This window comes from Lepidochelys kempii, chromosome 24, assembly GCF_965140265.1.
Source record: "Lepidochelys kempii isolate rLepKem1 chromosome 24, rLepKem1.hap2, whole genome shotgun sequence".
In the NCBI taxonomy this organism is placed as follows: domain Eukaryota; kingdom Metazoa; phylum Chordata; order Testudines; family Cheloniidae; genus Lepidochelys; species Lepidochelys kempii.
In genome coordinates this window covers 1,413,091-1,436,283 of record NC_133279.1, presented here as the reverse complement: position 1 = coordinate 1,436,283, position 23,193 = coordinate 1,413,091, and the positions used below count along the sequence as shown (strand labels likewise).

General features: G+C 56.6%; 4 protein-coding genes across 4 annotated transcripts in view; 2 read left to right on the top strand and 2 right to left on the bottom strand.

Annotated features, from left to right (window-relative positions):
* RAB13 (RAB13, member RAS oncogene family) overlaps window positions 1-8,553 on the bottom strand; it is a 10,053-nt gene extending 1,500 nt beyond the window's left edge. The window contains exons 1-3 of the mRNA XM_073323473.1: window positions 8,152-8,553; window positions 674-734; window positions 71-193 (exon numbers count right to left, since the gene is read on the bottom strand). Coding sequence (XP_073179574.1) covers window positions 71-193; window positions 674-734; window positions 8,152-8,275 — 308 coding nt within the window. The 5' untranslated portion in view covers window positions 8,276-8,553. The remainder of the gene's footprint in view (window positions 1-70; window positions 194-673; window positions 735-8,151) is intronic.
* UBAP2L (ubiquitin associated protein 2 like) overlaps window positions 1-23,193 on the top strand; it is a 397,837-nt gene that overhangs the window by 226,883 nt on the left and 147,761 nt on the right. The gene's annotated exons all lie outside the window — the stretch shown is intronic.
* On the top strand, window positions 11,644-14,219 carry RPS27 (ribosomal protein S27). The gene is made up of 4 exons (XM_073323093.1): window positions 11,644-11,748; window positions 12,024-12,132; window positions 13,146-13,256; window positions 13,970-14,219. Exons 1-4 carry the CDS (start codon window positions 11,743-11,745, stop codon window positions 13,996-13,998), a joined length of 255 nt encoding a protein of 84 aa, XP_073179194.1. The 5' UTR covers window positions 11,644-11,742; the 3' UTR covers window positions 13,999-14,219.
* NUP210L (nucleoporin 210 like) overlaps window positions 15,199-23,193 on the bottom strand; it is a 49,125-nt gene continuing 41,130 nt past the window's right edge. The window contains exons 33-39 of the mRNA XM_073323094.1: window positions 22,593-22,729; window positions 21,930-22,056; window positions 21,052-21,201; window positions 20,504-20,754; window positions 19,055-19,259; window positions 18,144-18,248; window positions 15,199-15,667 (exon numbers count right to left, since the gene is read on the bottom strand). Of these exons, the coding sequence (XP_073179195.1) occupies window positions 15,282-15,667; window positions 18,144-18,248; window positions 19,055-19,259; window positions 20,504-20,754; window positions 21,052-21,201; window positions 21,930-22,056; window positions 22,593-22,729 (1,361 nt within the window). The 3' untranslated portion in view covers window positions 15,199-15,281. The remainder of the gene's footprint in view (window positions 15,668-18,143; window positions 18,249-19,054; window positions 19,260-20,503; window positions 20,755-21,051; window positions 21,202-21,929; window positions 22,057-22,592; window positions 22,730-23,193) is intronic.

Below are 23,193 nucleotides of genomic sequence, written 5' to 3'. Positions count from 1 at the left end.
ACGCGCTATCTCAGAGTCTCCTGGGCACCATTCCCAGCTTGCCCCTGGGGGGGGGGGCCTTGCAGGTCACCACAGAGTGCTCCTGCCCACTGCCCTGGCCAGGCTGGGCCAGCAGGGGGAGAGACACCATACCATGGCTCCTCGGTAATACGCCGTTGTGATGGTTTTAAACCTCTCTTGTCCTGCCGTGTCCCTGCAAGAGAGGAAGGGAAAGAGGGTTAATGGGGTCAGCAGTGTCTCTGACCCCCAGGGCTACCCTGGGATCCACAGGGGTGGGGGGGTGGCAGGGATTCCTGGGGCAACCACCCTGCCCAAGGGGACTCCAGTTCTGCCTCCACGGCTCACCCAGCCCTGGGCCCCCCTGCCCAGGTGGACGATGGGGGCTGGTTGCTGCTCTATGGGACGGAGGCAGACTGGCAACCCACACGCTCCTTCCACACCTGCAGCAGGGCACAGCCACCATCCATGGGGCTGCCAGGGCCTGAACCAGCAGCCCAGTGCGGGCAGGCTCCGGATCTCCTCTTCCCAGCCCCGGAGCCATGCCAGTACCCCCATCCCGCCCCCCAGCCCTGCCCCGGCTCTGCAGGTGCTAGGCAGGGCTCGAGCTGTGGTTCAGCTGGAGGGGGGGCTGGGGGCAGGCGGGAGGGGGCGGCTTTGGTGGGGTCCCACTTACCAGACCTGGAGTTTGATCTTTTTCCCCTCAATTTCCACTGTCCGGATTTTGAAGTCGATCCCTGGAACACAAGACGGATGACGCCATCAGAGCTGCACGGGGGTGTGAGTGTGTGTGTGTGAAGGGGGTCCAGAGGCCCTGGCATGACCCCCACCCTGGGGCCAGGCAGCCAGGCCAACTGCAGAGCTGCTGGATGCAGCGGCGCTGGACTGTGGGGGCGGGAAGGAGACCCCTGGTGTGACTGGACTCACACCTGGGGGGGGAAGAGGATGGGCTGAGGGCAGTGCCAGCCTGGGACTGTATCCCCACTCTCCTGCCCTGCAGTATTCTCCCTTCCCCCAAACACAACCCGGCCCCCCATCTCCAGTCTCCCAGCAACAGCTTGACGCCCCTGGGAGCAAAGTCCAAGGCGGGGGCTCTCCCGCCGCAGTGAATAAACCGGCTGCAGGCGGGTGGGAGCACGGAGCCCTCAGCTTCCCACAGCAGCCGTTCAGGGTCCCTGGGCCACGGCCTCACGCCCACACCCCCCGCCATCCAGCTGTTGTCTGGCTCGCTGCACATGGTGGCGGGGTGGGGGGAAGCCAGACAGATGGAGCCTCTGGAGCATCGTGCAGCCCCCACAGCCTGGCCCTGCCCAGACCCCCCCTGCCCGCTGTGCCAGGGACACTGCGTGTTGGGCCGGGGGGCTGTGCTCGGGCGTGGGCAGGTTCCTGCCCCGTTTCCCAGGGCGGGCAAAGGAATGATGCAGCCCCAGCCCCACTCTAAGCCTGGCACCAGGGAACTCACATGCAGCATCCCCAGTGCGCCCCCTCCACAGCACCACGGAGCAGGCTACAGACTCGGGAGGGGGGCAGCTCCAAGCAGCCCCCCCAGGGAAGGAGATTTGTGGTCAGTGGGGTTCGGAGTTTCCAATGGGGATTAAAAATTGCAGCCCCCCCACTGCCTCCTCACCCCACTCCAACGCGCCCTAATGACTTCCAGCCCCACTGCCCCACCCCTCTCCAGCCCTGCTCCCAGGCATCACCCCCTGACCCCCCAGCACATGGGAAGCGAGGGGAAGAGGTGCATTTGGAGCCGTCTGCCGGGGCACGAAGCTGAGCTGGACCCAGGTAGGGACTGTTCTGCCTGAGCAGCTCTGTGGGGCTGGCAGCAAGAGGGACCCACTGCAGAGAGAGACTCCCCAGAACCACAGCAGACAGAGATCAGCGTAGTCCCGGCTGCTTCGATGGAGTGACGCTGATCTACACCAGCTAGGGGGTGTCTGGCCCTTGGACCCTAGTAATGGGGGTGTGACGAAGTGGGAATGTTCTTAATGTTTTCTTTGAATACTGTGTGGGTGCCTCAGTTTCCCCGATGCATTTCGTAAGTCTCTAAGTGGTGGGATAAGAGGGTGTGATTGTTGCCGAGCCCTAGAGGGCCAGTGTGATGGCGTCTGCACAGAGAATGGCCAACACCCTGTCTCCTGATGGCCTGGGCCCCTCCCCTGCAAAGGTGCCCACTGAAGGGTTGGAGAACAAAGAGATCAGGTGGCCTCCTGGCCGAGGAAAGAGACGAAGGGGCTGGAGAGTTTCAGTTTGGAGCTGGCTGGGGAAAGAGAGGGAGGCCCAGACCCGCGGGGTCTGGGCCTCCCTGCCCCCCAAATGGACCTGACTTAGGTGTCTGGTTTCTGTACCTACAAGCTCTGTGTTAGACCATGTTCCTGTCATCTAATAAACCTCTGTTTTACTGGATGGCTGAGAGTCACGTCTGTCTGTGAAGTTGGGGGGCAGGACCCTCTAACTTCCCCAGGACCCCTCCTGGTCGGACTCGCTAGGGGAAGCATACGGAGGGGCAGAGGACACTGAATGCTCTGAGGTCAGACCCAGGAAAGTGGAAACTGTGTGAGCTTCTTGCCCTGGGGAGGGGAGGCTTCCCCAAAGTCCTGACTGGCTTCATAGGGAGCAGTTCCAGAGCACCACCTGGTGACTTCGTGACAGGGGGGTCCGGGGAGGGGTCTGCATTGAGGGGGTCTGTGGCACCCTGGCAGCCAGAAACAGACCAACCACGGAGCTCTTGAAGGTTTTGGCTCTGTCCCTGCAACCCCCATGGGAAACACCAGCACCCCCGGTCAGCTGCACCCCTCCCGCCTGCCCCCGGGGGTTTGCAGACCTCACCGCTCCCGGCCAGGAGGTGGAATCCGATCGGCCCAGAGGCCCGGCTGTAACAGGCAGGACGAGTGGCTGTGAGACCTCAGGGGTGGGAGAAGGCTTCCCGCCAGCACCTGGGGCACATCCCCACCGACCCACTGGGTGCCCAGGACACGCCTCCTGGGAAAGGGGGCGGCCCAGGGATTTGGGGCAAGATGGATCAAAACCTCTCCCCAGTGGAATTCCCTGCCGGCGCCTGCGTGCAAGTCACAGGGATGTGTCAGGCCATTTTATGGCTCTATAAACACTGCAGGGCTGGCGGCCTCTCTCGCCCAAGGCCCAGGAAACTGTTTCACCATCTCAGGGGCAACTCCCCTGCTTGGGACGGGAGCTGCCAGCTCCAGAGGGGACCTGCAGCCCCAGCGATGCTGCCCCCAGCCCCCATGGCCCCTCGGCTGGGGCCAAAGTCTCTGCCCGAGGATCACTAATGCCCTTGCCGGGTTAAAAGGTGGTGGAGGCTGATGGAGGTGCCAGGTATGGTGCCCCTTGGGCTCTGGGCATTGCACACACTCACCCAGCCCTGGGGGGCAGGGGAGCACTCACAGGGACTTGCCCAAGGCAGCCCAGTGGGTCATGTGACGGAGGCACTGCTAGAACCCAGGCGTCCTGCCCTCCTGAGCTTGGGACACGGCTCTAGTCCCCTTGGGAGACTAGTGCAGAGGGGGCCACGGCCAAGGAGCTCACCCCGAGCCTGGGCCTCTGCACGGGGTGACCTGCCCCCCTCCTGTGGGACAGAGCCAACCTTGCATCCCCAGCCAGCCCTCCTGCCCCCTCCCCATCTGACCCACGGAGGGGAGGGATGAGCCTTCCATGGCTGGTGCACAAAGCAACCAGACCGACCCCCTGAGTGGAGCCGCCTGTGCCATGGGGCGCAGGGTGGGGGGCAGTGCTGGTGCATACACACAAGTGCTCAGTGGTGCAGAGGACAGGGCACTAGTGAACAGGATGCCTGCAAGCAGTGTGGGGGGCGGGGGGCAGAGCTCACCAGTGAGTGAACCAGGCCGGGGCCATCCCAGGGGCTCTTAGCTCAGACCAAGCACTGGGTGACGTTAGTACCCAGAGAGGAGGCATGCTGCGTGCCCCCCCGCCCTCAATGGGCCTCGCCTGCCCACCCCTTGCTGTTCTGCACTCAGAGCTGCCTGGGGCTGGGGAGAGACCAGACAGACGGGGAGTTATCCAGCAGGGTCGGGGGTTCCAGGTTGGCGCTGAACCCGAGGACCGACCGTTCTCCGGGTGCCTCACGATCATCAGTGGCTTTGCGGGGCATGACTCTGCCAGCGCAGGAGAACAGGGCCGTATGGAACAAGACATCGTCCTGTTTGTCGGGGGTGGCGCCGGCCCATCGTACACCCCAAACCGCTGCCATGGGGGACCCTGCTGCTCTGTTCAAACTGGATGGCCGAGGCAGGGCCCGGCTCGCACTCTGTCTCTGCAGCACACCAGAGTCCGAATACCCCCACACTCTGCAACCAGCGCTTACCGGGGCGCATCGCAGAAGGGCGGCACCTCGAGGCCCCTGACCTGGCCCACGGGCAGTGCGGATTTGGAAGGGGCAATTCTTTAACTCCAGGGGAAAGCAGGATTTTAAAGCAGTAAGAAGAAATGGAGTTTGCTGCTACATACACGAGCCAGAAACAGCGACCCCGACCAGAAACCAGGAAGAGCACTGGCTGGGCATGTTCCCTGTGACTGTAGCAGTCTGCAACTGGGCCATATGGGGCTGGCCTGCGTCCGTGCGTCTGTCTGCAACTCGGTCATGCGGGGCTGATCTGTGTCCACGTGTCTGTCTGTCCCTGGGCTGTCTCTCCCCCAGTTCGGGGCTGCTTGCCAGGGAGACGGGCTCACAGGGTGTAACAACTTCCACTGCCAGCTCCTCAGGGCAGAACCCGTTTGTGCAGGGCCTGGCGCAATTGGGCTCCCACCCCCCAGTCCCGAGACCATCATAATACAGGGGATGGGGAAATGATGCTGTGGGGGGCGGATTGACGTAGGGAGCTGCTAGTTTAGGGGTGGCCTGAAGGCTGGGGGAGGTAGGCACTGGTGAGGTTGGCATGGGGTTCACCCAGGATGGATGGGGGATTCCCAGGGGGGAGGTTCCTGAGGAGGTTTCAAGCAGCACACACCAATGGTATGGGGGGCTTCCCAGGGGGCTGGACTGAAGGGTATCAGGGGGCATTCACCAATGGGGGAGATGTAGGTGCTGGTAACGTTAGTGTGCGGGGAGGGGTTTGCAGGGGTTCCCCAGGGGGGAGGTTCCCCTTGGGGAGGGGAGGATCCAGGGTTCCCTGGGAAGGGAGTCGGGGGGAGGGGTCCCCAGGCACTCACTGATGGTGGAGATGTAGGTGCTGGTGAAATTGGGGGGGGTTTCAGGGGTTTCCCAGGCAGAGAGGTCCCTGGGGGTGCTGGAGGGCAGTCTGGGCGGTGGGCTGGGCACCCAGCGATGGTGGAGATGTAGTGCTGGTGAGGTTGGGGGGCTGGAGGGGTTCCCCAGGCAGGGGGGTTCCCCGGGGAGCCCCGGGGGCGGCACTCACCGATGGTGGAGATGTAGGTGCTGGTGAGGTTGGGGGGCTGCAGGGGTTCCCCAGGCAGGGGGGTTCCCCGGGGGCGGCACCCAGCGATGGTGGAGATGTAGTGCTGGTGAGGTTGGGGGGCTGGAGGGGTTCCCCAGGCAGGGGGGTTCCCCGGGGAGCCCCGGGGGCGGCACTCACCGATGGTGGAGATGTAGGTGCTGGTGAGGTTGGGGGGCTGCAGGGGTTCCCCAGGCAGGGGGGTTCCCCGGGGGGCCCCGGGGGCGGCACTCACCGATGGTGGAGATGTAGGTGCTGGTGAGGTTGGGGGGCTGCAGGGGTTCCCCAGGCAGGGGGGTTCCCCGGGGGGCCCCGGGGGCGGCACTCACCGATGGTGGAGATGTAGGTGCTGGTGAGGTTGGGGGGCTGCAGGGGTTCCCCAGGCAGGGGGGTTCCCCGGGGGCGGCACTCACCGATGGTGGAGATGTAGGTGCTGGTGAAGTTGGGGGGCTGCAGGGGTTCCCCAGGCAGGGGGGTTCCCCGGGGGGCCCCGGGGGCGGCACTCACCGATGGTGGAGATGTAGGTGCTGGTGAGGTTGGGGGGCTGCAGGGGTTCCCCAGGCAGGGGGGTTCCCCGGGGGGCCCCGGGGGCGGCACTCACCGATGGTGGAGATGTAGGTGCTGGTGAAGTTGGGGGGCTGCAGGGGTTCCCCAGGCAGGGGGGTTCCCCGGGGGCGGCACTCACCGATGGTGGAGATGTAGGTGCTGGTGAGGTTGGGGGGCTGCAGGGGTTCCCCAGGCAGGGGGGTTCCCCGGGGGGCCCCGGGGGCGGCACTCACCGATGGTGGAGATGTAGGTGCTGGTGAAGTTGGGGGGCTGCAGGGGTTCCCCAGGCAGGGGGGTTCCCCGGGGGGCCCCGGGGGCGGGCATTCACCGATGGTGAAGATGTAGGTGCTGGTGAGGTTGGGGGGCTGCAGGGGTTCCCCAGGCAGGGGGGTTCCCCGGGGGCGGCACTCACCGATGGTGGAGATGTAGGTGCTGGTGAAGTTGGGGGGCTGCAGGGGTTCCCCAGGCAGGGGGGTTCCCCGGGGGGCCCCGGGGGCGGCACTCACCGATGGTGGAGATGTAGGTGCTGGTGAGGTTGGGGGGCTGCAGGGGTTCCCCAGGCAGGGGGGTTCCCCGGGGGGCCCCGGGGGCGGCACTCACCGATGGTGGAGATGTAGGTGCTGGTGAGGTTGGGGGGCTGCAGGGGTTCCCCAGGCAGGGGGGTTCCCCGGGGGGCCCCGAGGGCGGCACTCACCGATGGTGGAGATGTAGGTGCTGGTGAAGTTGGGGGGCTGCAGGGGTTCCCCAGGCAGGGGGGGTTCCCCGGGGGGCCCCGGGGGCGGCACTCACCGATGGTGGAGATGTAGGTGCTGGTGAAGTTGGGGGGCTGCAGGGGTTCCCCAGGCAGGGGGGTTCCCCGGGGGCGGCACTCACCGATGGTGGAGATGTAGTGCTGGTGAAGTTGGGGGGCTGCAGGGGTTCCCCAGGCAGGGGGGTTCCCCGGAGGGCCCCGGGGGCGGCACTCACCGATGGTGGAGATGTAGGTGCTGGTGAAGTTGGGGGGCTGCAGGGGTTCCCCAGGCAGGGGGGTTCCCCGGGGGGCCCCGGGGGCGGCACTCACCGATGGTGGAGATGTAGGTGCTGGTGAGGTTGGGGGGCTGCAGGGGTTCCCCAGGCAGGGGGGTTCCCCGGGGGGCCCCGGGGGCGGCACTCACCGATGGTGGAGATGTAGGTGCTGGTGAAGTTGGGGGGCTGCAGGGGTTCCCCAGGCAGGGGGGTTCCCCGGGGGGCCCCGGGGGCGGCACTCACCGATGGTGGAGATGTAGGTGCTGGTGAGGTTGGGGGGCTGCAGGGGTTCCCCAGGCAGGGGGGTTCCCCGGGGGGCCCCGGGGGCGGCACTCACCGATGGTGGAGATGTAGGTGCTGGTGAGGTTGGGGGGCTGCAGGGGTTCCCCAGGCAGGGGGGTTCCCCGGGGGGCCCCGAGGGCGGCACTCACCGATGGTGGAGATGTAGGTGCTGGTGAAGTTGGGGGGCTGCAGGGGTTCCCCAGGCAGGGGGGGTTCCCCGGGGGGCCCCGGGGGCGGCACTCACCGATGGTGGAGATGTAGGTGCTGGTGAAGTTGGGGGGCTGCAGGGGTTCCCCAGGCAGGGGGGTTCCCCGGGGGGCCCCGGGGGCGGCACTCACCGATGGTGGAGATGTAGGTGCTGGTGAGGTTGGGGGGCTGCAGGGGTTCCCCAGGCAGGGGGGTTCCCCGGGGGCGGCACTCACCGATGGTGGAGATGTAGGTGCTGGTGAAGTTGGGGGGCTGCAGGGGTTCCCCAGGCAGGGGGGTTCCCCGGGGGGCCCCGGGGGCGGCACTCACCGATGGTGGAGATGTAGGTGCTGGTGAAGTTGGGGGGCTGCAGGGGTTCCCCAGGCAGGGGGGTTCCCCGGGGGGCCCCGGGGGCGGCACTCACCGATGGTGGAGATGTAGGTGCTGGTGAGGTTGGGGGGCTGCAGGGGTTCCCCAGGCAGGGGGGTTCCCCGGGGGGCCCCGGGGGCGGCACTCACCGATGGTGGAGATGTAGGTGCTGGTGAGGTTGGGGGGCTGCAGGGGTTCCCCAGGCAGGGGGGTTCCCCGGGGGGCCCCGGGGGCGGCACTCACCGATGGTGGAGATGTAGGTGCTGGTGAAGTTGGGGGGCTGCAGGGGTTCCCCAGGCAGGGGGGTTCCCCGGAGGGCCCCGGGGGCGGCACTCACCGATGGTGGAGATGTAGGTGCTGGTGAAGTTGTCCTCGGCGAAGCGGATGATCAGGCAGGTTTTGCCCACCCCGCTGTCCCCGATCAGCAGCAGTTTGAAGAGGTGATCGTAGGACTTGGCCATGGCCCGGCCGGGCCGCTCGGCTCCTGGGCAAAACTTTCCTGCAGCCGGGAAGCGCCAAGGGGCGGTGCCGGCTCCGCCTCCGCCTGCGCCCGGCGGGTGGGGGAAGCCCGGAGCCCTCCTCCCGCCGGGCCCGGGAGAACCGGCTCTTGCGCGGGGAGCCCGGCTGGGGAAGCACCCTGGGCAGGGAGGGGTTAACCAGCAACGGGGGGCAACGGCCTCCAATTGGTCTGCAGAAGCCCCCAGCGGGGCTGGCAGGGGCTGCGGGTCGGGAGTGAGGGGCACCGGCAGAGCTGGGGGTGGGGGGAGCCCGGGGCTGGGCTAGCGGGGGCTGCGGGCCGGGAGTGAGGGGCACCGGCAGAGCTGGGGGGGGGCTGGGCTGGGCTAGCGGGGGCTGCGGGCCGGGAGTGAGGGCCACCGGCAGAGCTGGGTGGGGGGAGCCCCGGGCTGGGCTAGCGGGGGCTGCGGGTCGGGAGTGAGGGGCACCGGCAGAGCTGGGTGGGGGGGGCAGGGCTGGGCTAGCGGGGCTGCGGGTCGGGAGTGAGGGGCACCGGCAGAGCTGGGGGTGGGGGGAGCCCGGGGCTGGGCTAGCGGGGGCTGCGGGCCGGGAGTGAGGGGCACCGGCAGAGCTGGGGGGGGCAGGGCTGGGCTGGCAGGGGCTGCGGGTCGGGAGTGAGGGGCACCAGCAGAGCTGGGGGGGGGCAGGGCTGGGCTAGCGGGGGCTGCGGGCCGGGAGTGAGGGGCACCGGCAGAGCTGGGGGGGGGCAGGGCTGGGCTAGCGGGGGCTGCGGGCCGGGAGTGAGGGGCACCGGCAGAGCTGGGGGGGGGCAGGGCTGGGCTAGCGGGGGCTGCGGGTCGGGAGTGAGGGGCACCAGCAGAGCTGGGGGGGGCAGGGCTGGGCTAGCGGGGGCTGCGGGCCGGGAGTGAGGGGCACCGGCAGAGCTGGGGGGAGCCCAAGGCTGGGCTGGCAGGGGCTGCGGGTCGGGAGTGAGGGGCACCGGCAGAGCTGGGGGGCGCAGGTCTGGGCTAGCGGGGGCTGCCGGTCGGGAGTGAGGGGCACCGGCAGAGCTGGGTGGGGGGAGCCCGGGGCTGGGCTGGCAGGGGCTGCCGGTCGGGAGTGAGGGGCACCAGCAGAGCTGGGGGGGGGGCAGGGCTGGGCTAGCGGGGGCTGCCGGTCGGGAGTGAGGGGCACCGGCAGAGCTGGGTGGGGGGAGCCCCGGGCTGGGCTAGCGGGGGCTGCCGGTCGGGAGTGAGGGGCACCGGCAGAGCTGGGGCGGGCAGGGCTGGGCTGGCAGGGGCTGTGTGTCGGGAGTGAGGGGCACCAGCAGAGCTGGGGGGGGGCAGGGCTGGGCTAGCGGGGGCTGCGGGTCGGGAGTGAGGGGCACCGGCAGAGCTGGGGGGGCAGGGCAGGGCTGGGCTGGCAGGGACTGTGTGTCGGGAGTGAGGGGCACCAGCAGAGCTGGCGGGGCAGGGGCAGACCCCAGGGCTGGGATATGCTTGAGCTGAGCTGGGTTTCTTTGGAATTCCTTCTAAACAAAGTGAGGCGAGGGGCAGGTTTTCACCATAATTTACTGAAGCTGTTTTGTCTAAACGCAGCCAACTCTTAGTCGGGTGGGTCCCACGGCGGGGGAGGGTCAGTCCTACCCTCTTCCTCCTCACACACCGGATGCTTTTCTCCTTTACTTCCTCTTGCCCTTGGGCTGGGAGCCCCTGAAGCAGAACAATACTGATAGGGTCCAGTTCCTTTCCCCACCCTGCTCTACCGTGGGAAAGCAGGAGCCCTTAAATCACAGCGGGTCCGGACTCAGGACTGGGATGCGGCATCAGCAGGTCTCTGTGTTTGTGTGGAGCCCGGGACTGGCTGTGGGTGGAGATTGAGGGGCCTCTCAGAGCTGTGTTGACCTGTGGGGAGCCCAAGCCTGAAGTAGCAGAGGGGCTGCGGGACTGAGGGACACTGGCAGAGCTGAGTGGGGACTCAGGGCTAGGATAGCAGGTGGCTGCAGGTCAGGAGTGAGGGGCACCCGCTGAGCTGACGGGGGACCCAGGCAGGGATAGCAGGAACTGCGTATCAGGACTGAGGGGCACTGGCAGAGCTGTGGGGGGCCCACTGTGGTGCAAACATGCTCCAAAAACTTCTTGACATTAATTCATGGTGTGACCAGTGTCCCTGGGTCACAGTCATGGTTTGCTGACACCACATAAATCCTAATCCTGCAGCTTGTCCCTTTATCTGTGTCATCAGAAAGGTCCTCCCTTGAACGGGCCGGCAAATGGGGTGGCTAGCTCTGGCTCCGTGCCAGAGAGGGTGAATTTTTCTCCCGGGATCTGCAGGAAGGAAGCGGCAGAAAGGCCTCCGTGCATTCCAGCTGGGCAACAAGCGCCACTCGCCGGCACTGCCCTCCAGTGACCAAACCACAGGGTACCTCGCTCTCGGCCCGCTGTTGTTCCCTCTCTGCCCTGGTTGTCTGCAAACCTCTCTGAGGCGGAAGCCCAGGTTCCAAGGGAAGCAAGAAATCCAGATGTGCGGGGCCCGCACCTCATGCCTGTGGCCCCGCAGGCTTCCAGCTGCAGAGGAGCCCCGCACTGGACCTGCTCCGTGCTGCTGGAGATTAGAGAGCAGGGGCCCTCGAGGCCTTTTCTCGCGTTCGCGCAGACTCGCCTAAGTGCCCTGCCGCTCTCGGACTTGCCCCGCCAACGGAGGCCACCGTTAAGCTCCTCCCACATCCACGTGTGCATCGACGAGGGTCACTTCCGTGCCTGTCGCCCGGGAGGGTCCCAAAGCCCGGGGCGGCCGGGGCCGCGGGGCAGCCCGCGTGTCAGCGGGGCGCGGCGGAGGAGCCCGGCTCCGCTCGAGGCCCTGCCGGGGTTCGGAGGGTGACCGGAATGAACGACATTGGGGCCCGTCCGTCTTCGCGGGGCCCAAGCCCACCGGCCCGGCGCTGGGACCTCATCGTCCCAGGCCCTCGAAGGACAGCACCTCGCGCCTCCTCCCGTCACCGTGGCACCCATGATGATGTCATGCGGGACCGCGGAACAGGGCCGATCCCGGGGCACCTCAGCAGCATGGGGCCTGTGGGGAAGGATCTCACGGCTCATCCCATGGGCCTGGGTCCCCAAGGACCTTCCCAAGATGGCGTCCTTTCCCGCTTCCTCAGCGCCTGGAGCAAAGATTGACCCTCTTAACATGGCCGCTACTTCCGACTACAGTATTTCTTCCGGTTGAAGGCAAAGACCTTTTCAACATGGCGGCGCTTCCGGTAGTCGGAGCACTGTTGGCCTGAACGACCTTCTCAAAATGGCGACAGTACCCAACTCTTCTTGCGCATTGGGTGGCAGCTTCGACCTTGCCAACATGGCAGCAGGGCCGTGCCAAGTGCTCACTTCCGCCCGTGCGGGGAACCCCGGAGCGGATATAGCGGCCCCGGTTTCCGCTCTAGCTCCTTTTCGGCCCCGGCTGCCTCCACGCGAACATGCCTGTGAGTGCGGCCGAGCGGCCCGTGGGGGGCCGGGCCCGGGAGCCGCCCCCTCGCCCGGGGCGGCCCCGCTCCGCTGGCCGGGCTCTGCCGGCGGGGTCCGGGGGCGGCGATGGGGGCCCGGGCCGGGTAGCGGGAGCCGGGCCCGGAGCGGGGAGATGGCGGCGGGGGGGAGGGACCAAGATGGCGGGGGGGGGCAGGCCGGGAGGGGGGCCGGGGTGGGGGGGCTCCCCCCGCCGTCCCCCGGGCCGGCCTAACGCGCTGTGCTTGGCTTGCAGCTGGCGAAAGACCTGCTGCATCCCTCCCCCGAGGAGGAGAAGCGGAAACACAAGAAGAAGCGTCTGGTCCAGAGTCCGAACTCCTATTTCATGGACGTGAAGTGTCCAGGTGAGGCCCCGGCCTGGCCCCCCAGGCGGGCCTTGGAGCCCGTGCGGGGCAGCTCCCGCTCAGGGCACTTGGGGAAGGGCTCCCCCAGGCTGCATCCCACCTGCTGGCAGCCGGCCGTGGGCGTCCCGCTTCGCTCCCAGGCAGGAGCCCGAAGGTAGCTTGGTAGCCCACGAAAGCTTGTGTCCAAATAAACGCGTTGGTCTCTAAGGCGCCACAAGGACGCCTCGTTTTTGCTGGTAGAGACTAACGCGGCTGGCTACCCCTCTGAAACTCGGTAGCCCATGTACTCAACATTTCCTGACCCTGGGCCTGTAAGAGTCGGTGGTGGCAGAAGTTGTCCTATTCCAGAAATCAAACGGAAAGCTTGCACCTGTGCAGCATTGTAAGGCATGTTTTCTCCTCCAGCTGTGCAGGGGGTACACCGGGGTTCTCGGTAGGCGGACTGCAGGCCAAATCTGGACCACCAGGTGCTTTTAAAGGAATCCTGGAATCTTACCTTTTGCTAAATTTTCTCTGAAGTCTGGACCTTGATTATACTTTGACAAACAATAATAGACTATCACTGGGCTAGACCCCATGTGGGAGGAGTCCCTTAATGTGTGTTGACTAGTACCCTGCCCAGGGGATGCCCTGGGATTATCTTGTCTCAATTTAGTTGTCTGATGTTAGCTGAATTCATTATTGTAGCTAGCGGACAACTGATCATTCCCCACTGGGACCAGGTTCTTCAGTCTACTGTACCTACCTTTAAAATGCAAACTTAAAACGCTTGCTTTTGAGACCCCTTTAAAGCCCCACTATGGCCAGAGCAATGCAAACTGTTTGAACATTTTTCACTGTCGCCCTTAGTCCCCTTCTTTCTCCAGCAGATTAAAGTTTCATTTGCCCGCTGAAAATGTCAAAATAGTCTCAATAACATGCCAGCTTTGTCTTTTGCTCCAACAGTGGAAATAACACCGCCCCACTTCTCTTGTAGAGAAATAGGCTCACCTCAAACTTTTGCTTTGTTTCAGGTTGCTATAAAATCACCACTGTATTCAGCCATGCTCAGACTGTAGTTCTGTGTGTTGGCTGCTCAACTGTGCTGTGCCAGCCCACCGGAGGAAAGGCAAGGCTTACAGAAGGTAAGCAGCAATTTGTACTTTAAAACACCCAGGCAGCTAATGTATTTTTCCATGTCATCATAACCCCCTTACCTGTTTTGTCTTGCTCTTGTCTGTCTTGAACGAGAGATTCTTCAGGACAGGGAATGTATATCAATGCACTATACACAGTGTTATAATACCTCTGATCCAGAATTTTATCTTGAGTGGCACTTCAGAAGAGTCTCAATCTGTCTAGTATGTGCCTGAAGTGCTTGCAGGGAGTGGGTTTGCTAAGTATAATGAAATGCCTCTTAAGTGACCAGAAAAAATTAGTCTCCTAGAACAGCTGGCAGGACAGAACTACTAGAAACCTTGGGGATTCTTGAATGCTTAGGCTGGATGGCTATTTACTGGTCTTCCTAAGAGGGTCGTTGGGGATATACTTTGGCCTTCTTGGCTTTGAGCCATGCCTGGACTATTTGAGCTAGTTCTGTGTTCTGTTGGCTCCACTACAGTTTCCATTCTATAATGATGGATCTGACTTAGTGGATTTTGGAGCTGTTGATACCTGAGGGTTTCACTCTCCCAGTAGCCCTCAGTCCTTGTTGAGCTATGAGAATACGGTCTGCCTCCCTCAACGCCTAGAGGCCTTGTGGTGCTGTTACCCTCCTGTGGACTGAGTTAACGACTCACCCATCCCCCCACAGGCTGGTAATGTGCTTGGGATTACCTACTGTTCTTTCCTGATCTAGGATGCTCCTTCAGACGAAAGCAGCACTAAACTGAAGTGTCTGAGATGGGTGGGACTACCTGCACAGTTGGCTGCACAGACAAATACAGATGGTTCAAGAGCGTGGGATTCAGCCACAGAGCAACATTAAGTGTCCTGATGTGAACAGAAGGCTTTAAACAGGTCTCTGGAACGTGAGGGGAGAACATGACTTTCATACTGTCCCTGTAGCCTCACCTATCTGACTGTCAATAAATTTTGGATAAAATACAGCTTAGTCTGTTGCTTTAACTTGATACTCACTGTCAACTCACATAGTGCTCTTTTTGGGTGATATAAGCAAAACTGTTCAACCGGAGTGAAAACCAACACTTTCTGGGCAGAGTTTGACTCTGCCCTGCCTGTAATTGCAACAGATACTATGATGACCCTCAGCAGGGAAAGAATATGCATATGCAGTGAGCCCCTGTTCACCTTAGAGTGAAACCGGAGTTCTTCTCTAGTTCCGCCCTCTCCTGAGAAGTCAGTGTAATCTGACTATTCTTAAAGTGGAAGTTTCAACCACTGTGAATCCTAACTTTGCTCTGCTGGCAGCACAAGCTTTTACAAGTGACTCCAAAATATTCCTCAAACCAAAGTAAAGTACCTTGTTAACCTTCCAGTGCTCTGATCTGATACCCTACCGCTATAGGCAGGCACAAGAAGCCTGCTGTATCATACATTACTGGCCTGAAAAAGGTCTAAAAGTCAAACGGACTGGTGGCTTCTGGACTTTATTCTGGCCCAAATCATGAAGGAGTTTTCTTGTTGCAGGATCTACCACACTGATCTCTTAAAGTAGAAGGGCACGAACCCTATTGTGCCTTTGGCAACATGATAGTGGGGCCCCTGTCCAGTACCCATCACTGTAGCCTGAAGATTCTGGAGTCAGACTGTTGTCCCAGAGAACCAGGAAGGTGCTGTGACTTCCAGTTAGAGGAGTTAGAACTACACCTAACATCATGCTTCACTAGACATTTATTATTGTACAAACAGGTACTTCCTTCAAACATGCCTTCTCCGTACGCTCCAAAGCCATAGCTGCGTCCTGTTTCTTTCATTGTGTTGCTGAGTACCAACAGGAGGATATGAATACCCTAAGTGTAGGGAAAAAGGTTAGTCAGATTAATACTGGACTGCCTGGATATCCTTAGGACACAGGAACAAAAAGGACAGGGTTTTACTTAAGACAGCTGCTGCCATCTAACCTTGCAATTTATAGAAAATAGTTCCTAAAACTTCAAGCCCTTTCCTGTACCTGAGACAAGGTAGGGGAGGGAATATCTTTTATTAGATCAACTTCTGTTCTTGTCACCAACAAAAGATATTATCTCACCCATCTTGTCTCTTAATATTCTGGGATCAACACAGCTACAAGCAAAAAGTACCTGGGGTTCAGGGGACTTCAAATTCACTTTTCGAGGCTGGCTATTCTGCCTCCAGAGAAATGAGTCTGTTTTACAGCAATGATAGACTGGGAAAGGGAGCAACCAGGATGAGAGAATAAGTCCTATCTTAAGTAAGTGATGTTTGCTACTGACCTTTGTATACAGCTGTTCAAACAAATTATATACAATGTTACAAGTTTCAGAAAATTCCAGCTTACCTGTCTGAGGTGTAGCTGAGGTAGGAACATACACAATAGGTACAGTCTGCACTCTGGTCAGAAAGGCATTGTATGCTGCAAAAATAACAAATTATGTAACACTGGTGGAACAGGTGTGAAGGTATAGTTCAGGGGTCCCCAACGCAGTGCCCGCAGGTGTAATGGCACCCGCCGGGGCAGTTGTGTGCGCCTGCAGGACACCATGCTACCAAAATGCTGCCACCGAGCGTGGCCACCTGAGAACCACTTGCCCAAATGCTGCTGAGAAGCGTTGCCGTTTCTCGGTGGCAAGGCTTCTTTCCGCTGCCACTTCTCGGCGGCATTTTGACAGCAGGGTGTTTGGCGCCCGCCACAGTGTGTTGGGAATAGGAATTTGCTATTCCCACAGAAAGGTTGGGGACCACTGGTATAGTCTCATTATGCTAAAAGTTTGTGTACAGTTACAGCAGTTTAAGGTGTGATTTAAACCAACACAAAGCTGCGTGGCCATTTAGGAGTCTTGGGGCCACTACTCCTGAATGATAGTACTAGGCGGCTAAGATGCTCTAATTTAGAGGTTGATGTCACACGTACTGATTTGCTTTAACTCTCCTGAGTGCTCTACAGAGAGATGGGCTGTTTAGCTTCAGTCAATTAGTATAGGTTTAAGACCAAGTGCAATAAGCCATGCATACATAAGCATGAGTTTTTCCACAAGTTTAACTGGACCCATGCAACTTTGTCTAAAGGCCAAACTGGCAAATAAGATATTCCAACTGAACACAATTTCACAGCTTGTATGGGTCAAAACCTGACCCTGTAGTGCTCCCTGCCGTGTATGCAGGGGTGTGAAGGAGGAAGAGAATATGCATTTTGGCACTGCTGGAAAAATCTGATCCATCAGAATTGTGGGGCACCAAGTACCAAAATCATCAGGCAAAATGGGCAGAAATGTTGCAGTATTTAGATACCATTGAAAGTGTAAATAAACTTCATATATTAAAGGTTAAATCAGTAGTGCTCAAAAGGTACCCCTGTTGGAGCCAATCTTATCTAGCCCCAGAAGAGGGACAGCATAAGTAGCTACAGGGCAAGTTTCCACCACACTGCCCTTTGCCAGTATACCTCAGCCCGGCTCCAGAGTGACCATGTCTAGAGAGGTTTCAGAGTAACAGCCGTCTGTATTCGCAAAAAGAAAAGGAGTACTTGTGGCACCTTTGAGACTAACCAATTTATTTGAGCATAAGCTTTCGTGAGCTACAGCTCACTTCATCGGATGCATACTGTGGAAAGTGTAGAAGATCTTTTTATATACACACAAAGCATGAAAAAATACCTCCTCTCACCCCACTCCCCAGCAGGAGAGTGGGTTTGTGTGGGAAACCTGGATTTGTGCTGGAAATGGCCCAACTTGATTATCATACACATTGTAAGGAGAGTGATCACTTTAGATAAGCTATTACCAGCAGGAGAGCGGGGTGGGAGGAGGTATTTTTTCATGCTTTGTGTGTATATAAAAAAGATCTTCTACACTTTCCACAGTATGCATCCGATGAAGTGAGCTGTAGCTCACGAAAGCTTAGGCTCAAATAAATTGGTTAGTCTCTAAGGTGCCACAAGTACTCCTTTTCTTCATGTCTAGAGAAGAGAAAGGAATTGGGCTTTTCCACAGGGGGAAGCACATTCTTTAGGTTGCTTAGTCTCTAAGGTGCCACAAGTACTCCTATTCTTTAGGAAGTGGACTTGTTTCATGCAGGCCACTGAGGCTGCTGCTGACTTCTGGTTTATTTCAGGCTCCGAGTAGAAGAATCAAGCTCTAGCAGTGACAGGCTCCCTGTATATACCAGTGCAAAGAACCAGCAGTGCTTTTTTTACCCTTAAAGTTTACCCAAAATGATTTTTAAGACCCAGAAAGACAGGTTAATAAGAAGAGTAGGGCCCTAGCCCTAACATGTCCAGCAGCCTAAACCTCAGGAACGACAGGGGTTCAGATTCAGGGATTCAGGGCAGGGATTCAGCCTGTTATCCTTCAGAGGCAGATTCACTAAGTTACATGACATTTACTATGGGTGGCTGGGTTTTTCCCTCCTGAGATTGTATAAACTGAGGGCCTATCTGCTTTATATGGTCATTAAGGATGGTAGGTTACTTTATCTATCTTTCTTCCTTACTGGCCAAAATGCCATTTCCTCATTGGTGGATACTCGTTGGTGTCTACATGAAAGGTGGCTGCATCCCTGTACAGCAGTATGTACACAGGTTCTTGAAAGGCATTACAGAACTAGGACGGACACCAGGATGATCTTCTGGGGGTTAAACCTTTGTGTGCTAGACGTATTTTATTTTAGGACATGGTCTGAAATGTGGTTGTTTGTGTTGTGTAGAGTTTTTTTTTTTTTCCAAGGTGCTTGTAATTTTCAACCACACTCAAAACAGTATTGTACCCTTAAAAATATACACAAAGTATAACAGACAAATGATTGTATTCAGTGATAATGAACACACAGGTAAAGCTCTCTGTTTACCCCTCATTTAATAATTAGCTGCAAACCTCTCTTGTGTTTTCACTTACTGAGAAAGATTACAGCTGTTGATGCTAGAACAGCAAAGAGGGTGAAGAGAAGGATCTGGTAAGAGCCAATAAGCTGTTGGACAATTCCTGCTTCATTGCACTGACCTAACATTTTCCAGAAAAATGAGGTAATATTTAGTCTTGGGTGTAGGCAGACTCCTGGTTTCTGTAATAAATGATACTGTAGAGACATACATCTAACCACTCTGCAGCTTTGTTGCAAGAACTAATTGAAAAGAAGTATTAAATAAGATGTTTCAAAATCATTTATCCTTTTAATAGGAATTTGGTGTTGGAGCCTTAAGGAATGAAGTTCTCTCCCTAGACCAGGTGCAGCGCAAACAGCTGCAGTGAAAGTTTCCTGGCTCCAGCCCCTCTCAAAGTGCCTCACTAGGACTTGGAGGGACCACCTTATGGATTACAGGCAATTCAGTCTCCCTATTCTATCAGAGACTCCCCTCTGTTCACTAGGAAAAAGACCCAGACCACCACCTCATGTAGACAAATAAAATCAGATGGAAACTGCTTTGCATCATTATTAACCCGCAACTCCATACAACTCCTCTTCCCACCCCCACCAAGTTCAGCTGTCCACACCTAGGGAGTAAGTCTCTTCCTTGTGATCCCACTGAGTCTTCAGTGTGAAATGAACAAAACAGGGACCCCTTGTTACTGAGTTAGCATTCAAAAGGACCAATGCTGTGTGCTGCGGGACACTGAACTGCCATTAAGGTCAATGAGAATTAAGATACCGCATAGGTTCAGGCCTAGACACAGTAAGGTAGACTCGTTTCACTTTCTTGCAACAGGAAAGCAAACTGGAATGTGAAGAATGAGGATCCAGTAACTAGCAAACCACTTTGATGGCACTATTGCATCTTCTCATACAAATAAGACCAGCTGATACTTACTAAACAGATGCTGCCCTGCCAGAACTCTCACAGCTATGGAAACTCTTTGGCCTGTGAGAATACAGGAGACATTGATAAAGACGGGGGCTGCCATCTGGTGGAGAGATGTGAGATTGACCACACTAACTGGGTAGAAGACAAGTCCAGGCATGTTGGGCGAATGTTCAGGCTGCCTCACTATTATCACAGGAGAGTTGGGGTGGACCTTTGAAAACAGACAAAAAGCAGTTATTTCAAAGGAAAACAAAAACAGTATATGCCAGTTCTGTATAATATTACTAGGGCTCTACCAAATTCAGGGTCCATTTTGGTCAATTTCATGGTCATAGGATTTTTTAAATCATCAGTTTCATGATTTCAGCTATTTAAATCTGAAATTTCATGGTGTTGTCATTGTAGGGGTTCTGACCCAAAAAGGACTTGTGGGGGGTCGTGGTCCTGCTACCCTTACTTCTGCGCTCCTGCTGACAGTGGCTGCCTTCAGAGCTGGGCAGCTGGAGGGCGGTGGCTGCTGGCCGGGACCCCAGCTCTGAAGGCAGAGCCCCCACCAGCAGCGGCGCAGATGTAAGGGTGGCAATACCGCAAGCCCTTTAAAATAACCTTGCAACCCTCTTGCAACTCCCTTTTGGGTCAGGACCCCCAATTTGAGGAATGGTCTCCCCTGTGAAATCTGTATAGTAAAGGGTAAAAGCACACAAAAGACCAGATTTCACGATCTGTGATGTGTTTTTCATGGCCATGAATTTGGTAGGGCCCTAAATATTACACACCCAGACATAGAATAGCGAGGTTATTTATGACAATGCAGTAGTGATAACAAGTATTCCTGTAATTACCATCATTCGCAGTGGGTAGCAGAATACTGGATGTGCTGATACTTCCAGAAATGGCCTGGGCCTGCTGGTATAACCTTGCCCACACAGTGCGCATGAGGTTACGTGGCATAGGAGGTGCCATTTTGAAGACTCCACCACCCTGCCCTGGCGGGTGTGATGTCGCATGTTGTGTGTGTGTGTGTGAAGTCACTTCAGTGGGGGAGGAGTGGCGAGCTCTTCATTATAACATCCCCCATCCGGTTTTCTTTCAGTATCAGACAGGCGAAAAACCACCCCAAAAGAGGACTGTCAGGTTTCCAACTGGACAAATGGCCTGCCTAGCATTGGGGTTACTGTAACTTAGGTTCTCCCTTGTCTACCTGCCCACCACTCCCCCCCTCCTGATATAGAAGAGGGGGAGTGCTCAATTACTGTAAAAAAACCCACTACTGTTTCCAAACACAGAAGCAACTCAATCATTTCTTGAAGAATCTCCCACAAGGGACCAAGGGACTGCTCACACCGCACCTCGTGTACCGGGATCAGAGTCTCCCTACAGATACATGCTAAACAGAAGAAGGATTGCTATGTGTATTCCCCAGGAATGGAGGGGCAGGGGGAGCTTTCTATGTACCTCCAGCTTTTCTAACACTTTCTCAGCTCCCAGCACTCTGATCTTGCCATTTAGTTGTTTGCTGCTAAAAATCAATTCAGACTGGTTGAGGTAAAATGCAGGGAGGAAGGGAACTAGGATTCTTTGCATTCCATCCTTGCTTTGTTCACTGAAGAGACAGACCATCACATATACGGAGGCCTCAGCAAAACTCAAAGCCAGCAGGACTTCATCAGACTGGGGTTTAGCAGTGATTATGCAGGCATAGAGACCTAAATTCAAGATGGGGAAAACCAAAGAATAAACGTTCAGAAGCCTTGTGTTTGACTGTTTTTAATACATAAGCCATCTATCACTGGAAAACTACGAAGAGTGAGGGGAAAGGAGAATTCACTACGCATATTCTTACCCCATGCTAACAAGTCAGCAGAAACAATGTTTGTGAAACACCACCATGTTCTCAATCCGGTGGAGAAATGGGAATTTTGTGGGAAGAAAAAAAACAATCAAAAATGAAAAATCCCCGCAAATCCCTGACCCTTTCCCTGGAAAGGGGTCAGCGTGCCTACCTTTTTCAATACTGAAGTGTGACCGGACATGAAAGACTTTACTTGCTGGAGTATCCAGCGCTATGCTGCTGAACTCAACTTGGCATAGCAGGCGAGACTCTGGGCGAAGCAGGTTAGTGACTGCATAAACCTGACTGGGGCTGCATGGGCCTAGAAGAAAGAGAATTGGAAGAATGAAGAATGCATGAGCTAGTATCATCACAATGGATCTTTCTATCTGAAGCTTTCTCTGGTGGATAGAGCAGTTGAGAGGCCAGTCTATAATTTCCATCCAACCTACATCTCCCAGACAGAAGATTCTTTCCCAGTAGGTCACTGACACCTACAATCATTTCAATAGCAAAGTACAAAGCTTTGTTTGAAACAGACAACATGTTTTTTTACTTAAAACCTAAGGCTTGGAAACTGAAATGTTTATAGACAGCATAAGAATAGGCCTTGTCCTTTTTTAATCCATTATGGTGCCAATTCCATTCACTGACATCTGAGCTGCACTTGGAGGGAAAGTAAGCCAGACAAAGCATACATTAAAAGAATTTCCTATTTTACATAAGAAAATATCCCTAATTTTGATATTCTTGGAAGGACAGATGGGATGTACTGGTAATCTGTAGTCTAGCAGTTACAAAGGTTGAGCTGTAGTTTCACCTCATTTTAGGGTTATAAAGCCTGCATGACTTTGAATAAAGTGCTAGAGGACCAGTTTATAAACTGCTTTTATACCTGCAATTCAGTGTCTCTCAAATATGAGGGCTCCTACAGAATAAATACATTTGCTCTCCCATGGAACAAACACTAGAACCACCCCATTAACTGCAGTAGTTCGGTTTAGGCCAAGCTGGAGGAATTTAGAAGAAGCCAGCAGTAATAGGTCTTACCTCTGAGGCTTGTTCCTGCACTGCCTGTGGCAACGAAAACCCAGACTTCAGAAGAGTTAGGAGTATTGGTTAGGTAGCTTTTGGGACCAAGGTGGAGGCTTAATCTTGATGAACCATTGACAACTACCTAAAACATAAAACGGGGTATAAATTTGTGTTCGAAAGACTGGTGTGTTCATATGGACAGTGGGGAGTTTTATTGCTGTAACTATTTCTCTGCTACTGAACATTCTTCCATTCTCCAGAACCAAGCAATTTTATTACCTCTGGGACCAGACTGTCATTTACACTAAGTCCCCTTTACACTGTCAGAGTGGTGTAAAGACACAAGCTCTTAGTGTCTTCTTTTTAAAGACCCTATTAACTTACTTACAGGACTGTTTTTCCTACATAGGAACTGAATCCAGGTTTGCAAATTATCCCATGTCAAGTTACAGTAAAAACTCTGCTTTTGCAGCACCATAACACAGACTTCAGCCACGATGCTAATAGTGCTGCTTTCAGTTTCTAAGTATAGGCCGTGCAGTCTTATAAACAAAAGGATTCCAAGATAAATACAGACTAACTGCCATGGGTGCAGCGTACAAGTAATTTATGGGAAGAATTTCCTTGGCACAAGCAGTAGCAAGCTGGTCTCGTACAGGAGAGTGTAGCAATAAATACCTCTCTGTATGTTTTCACTGTCCCTGGGATGTCATGAAAGATTGTAGCTGTCCCAGCTTTCTTCACAAACGTTGCTCCGCTCAAAGGGTCTGTCTCAAGAATGCCAGTGGGGGAGACTTGCCACAGCCCAGGTTCACCTATAAAGGCCAAGTCATAAACCAGATTCCTCTGGTCAGTCTCCACTTCATGAAAGGAATCACTGAATGTGCTGGGAATAAGTTTCAGGTGTCACTTCCCCTATAGCACGTTCACAGAGTTCATACAGCGTAGGCCACACTCACAGATCTTGTATTTTTAGAGCTCAAAGTGAACCTTTCAGACAGTCACACTACACAAATGCCCCCCACCCAGTGGAATACACGGAGCTAACTGCCTGCCTGATTGCAAAGGCAGTCTATAAATCATATTTACTTGAACAAAATAGAACCATAAGGCTGCAGGTTAATATTTAGGGTCACTGAGTCAAAAGCATGCTCAGAAGAGGTTTTCTAGGATGAAGGAAAGGCTTTGGCATTCCTGGCCATGCTCTCCGGTTACCTTTTCTTCCCAAGACCCTGTCAAAGCTTAATGATGAGGAGCCAGTAATAAGACTGGAGCTGCA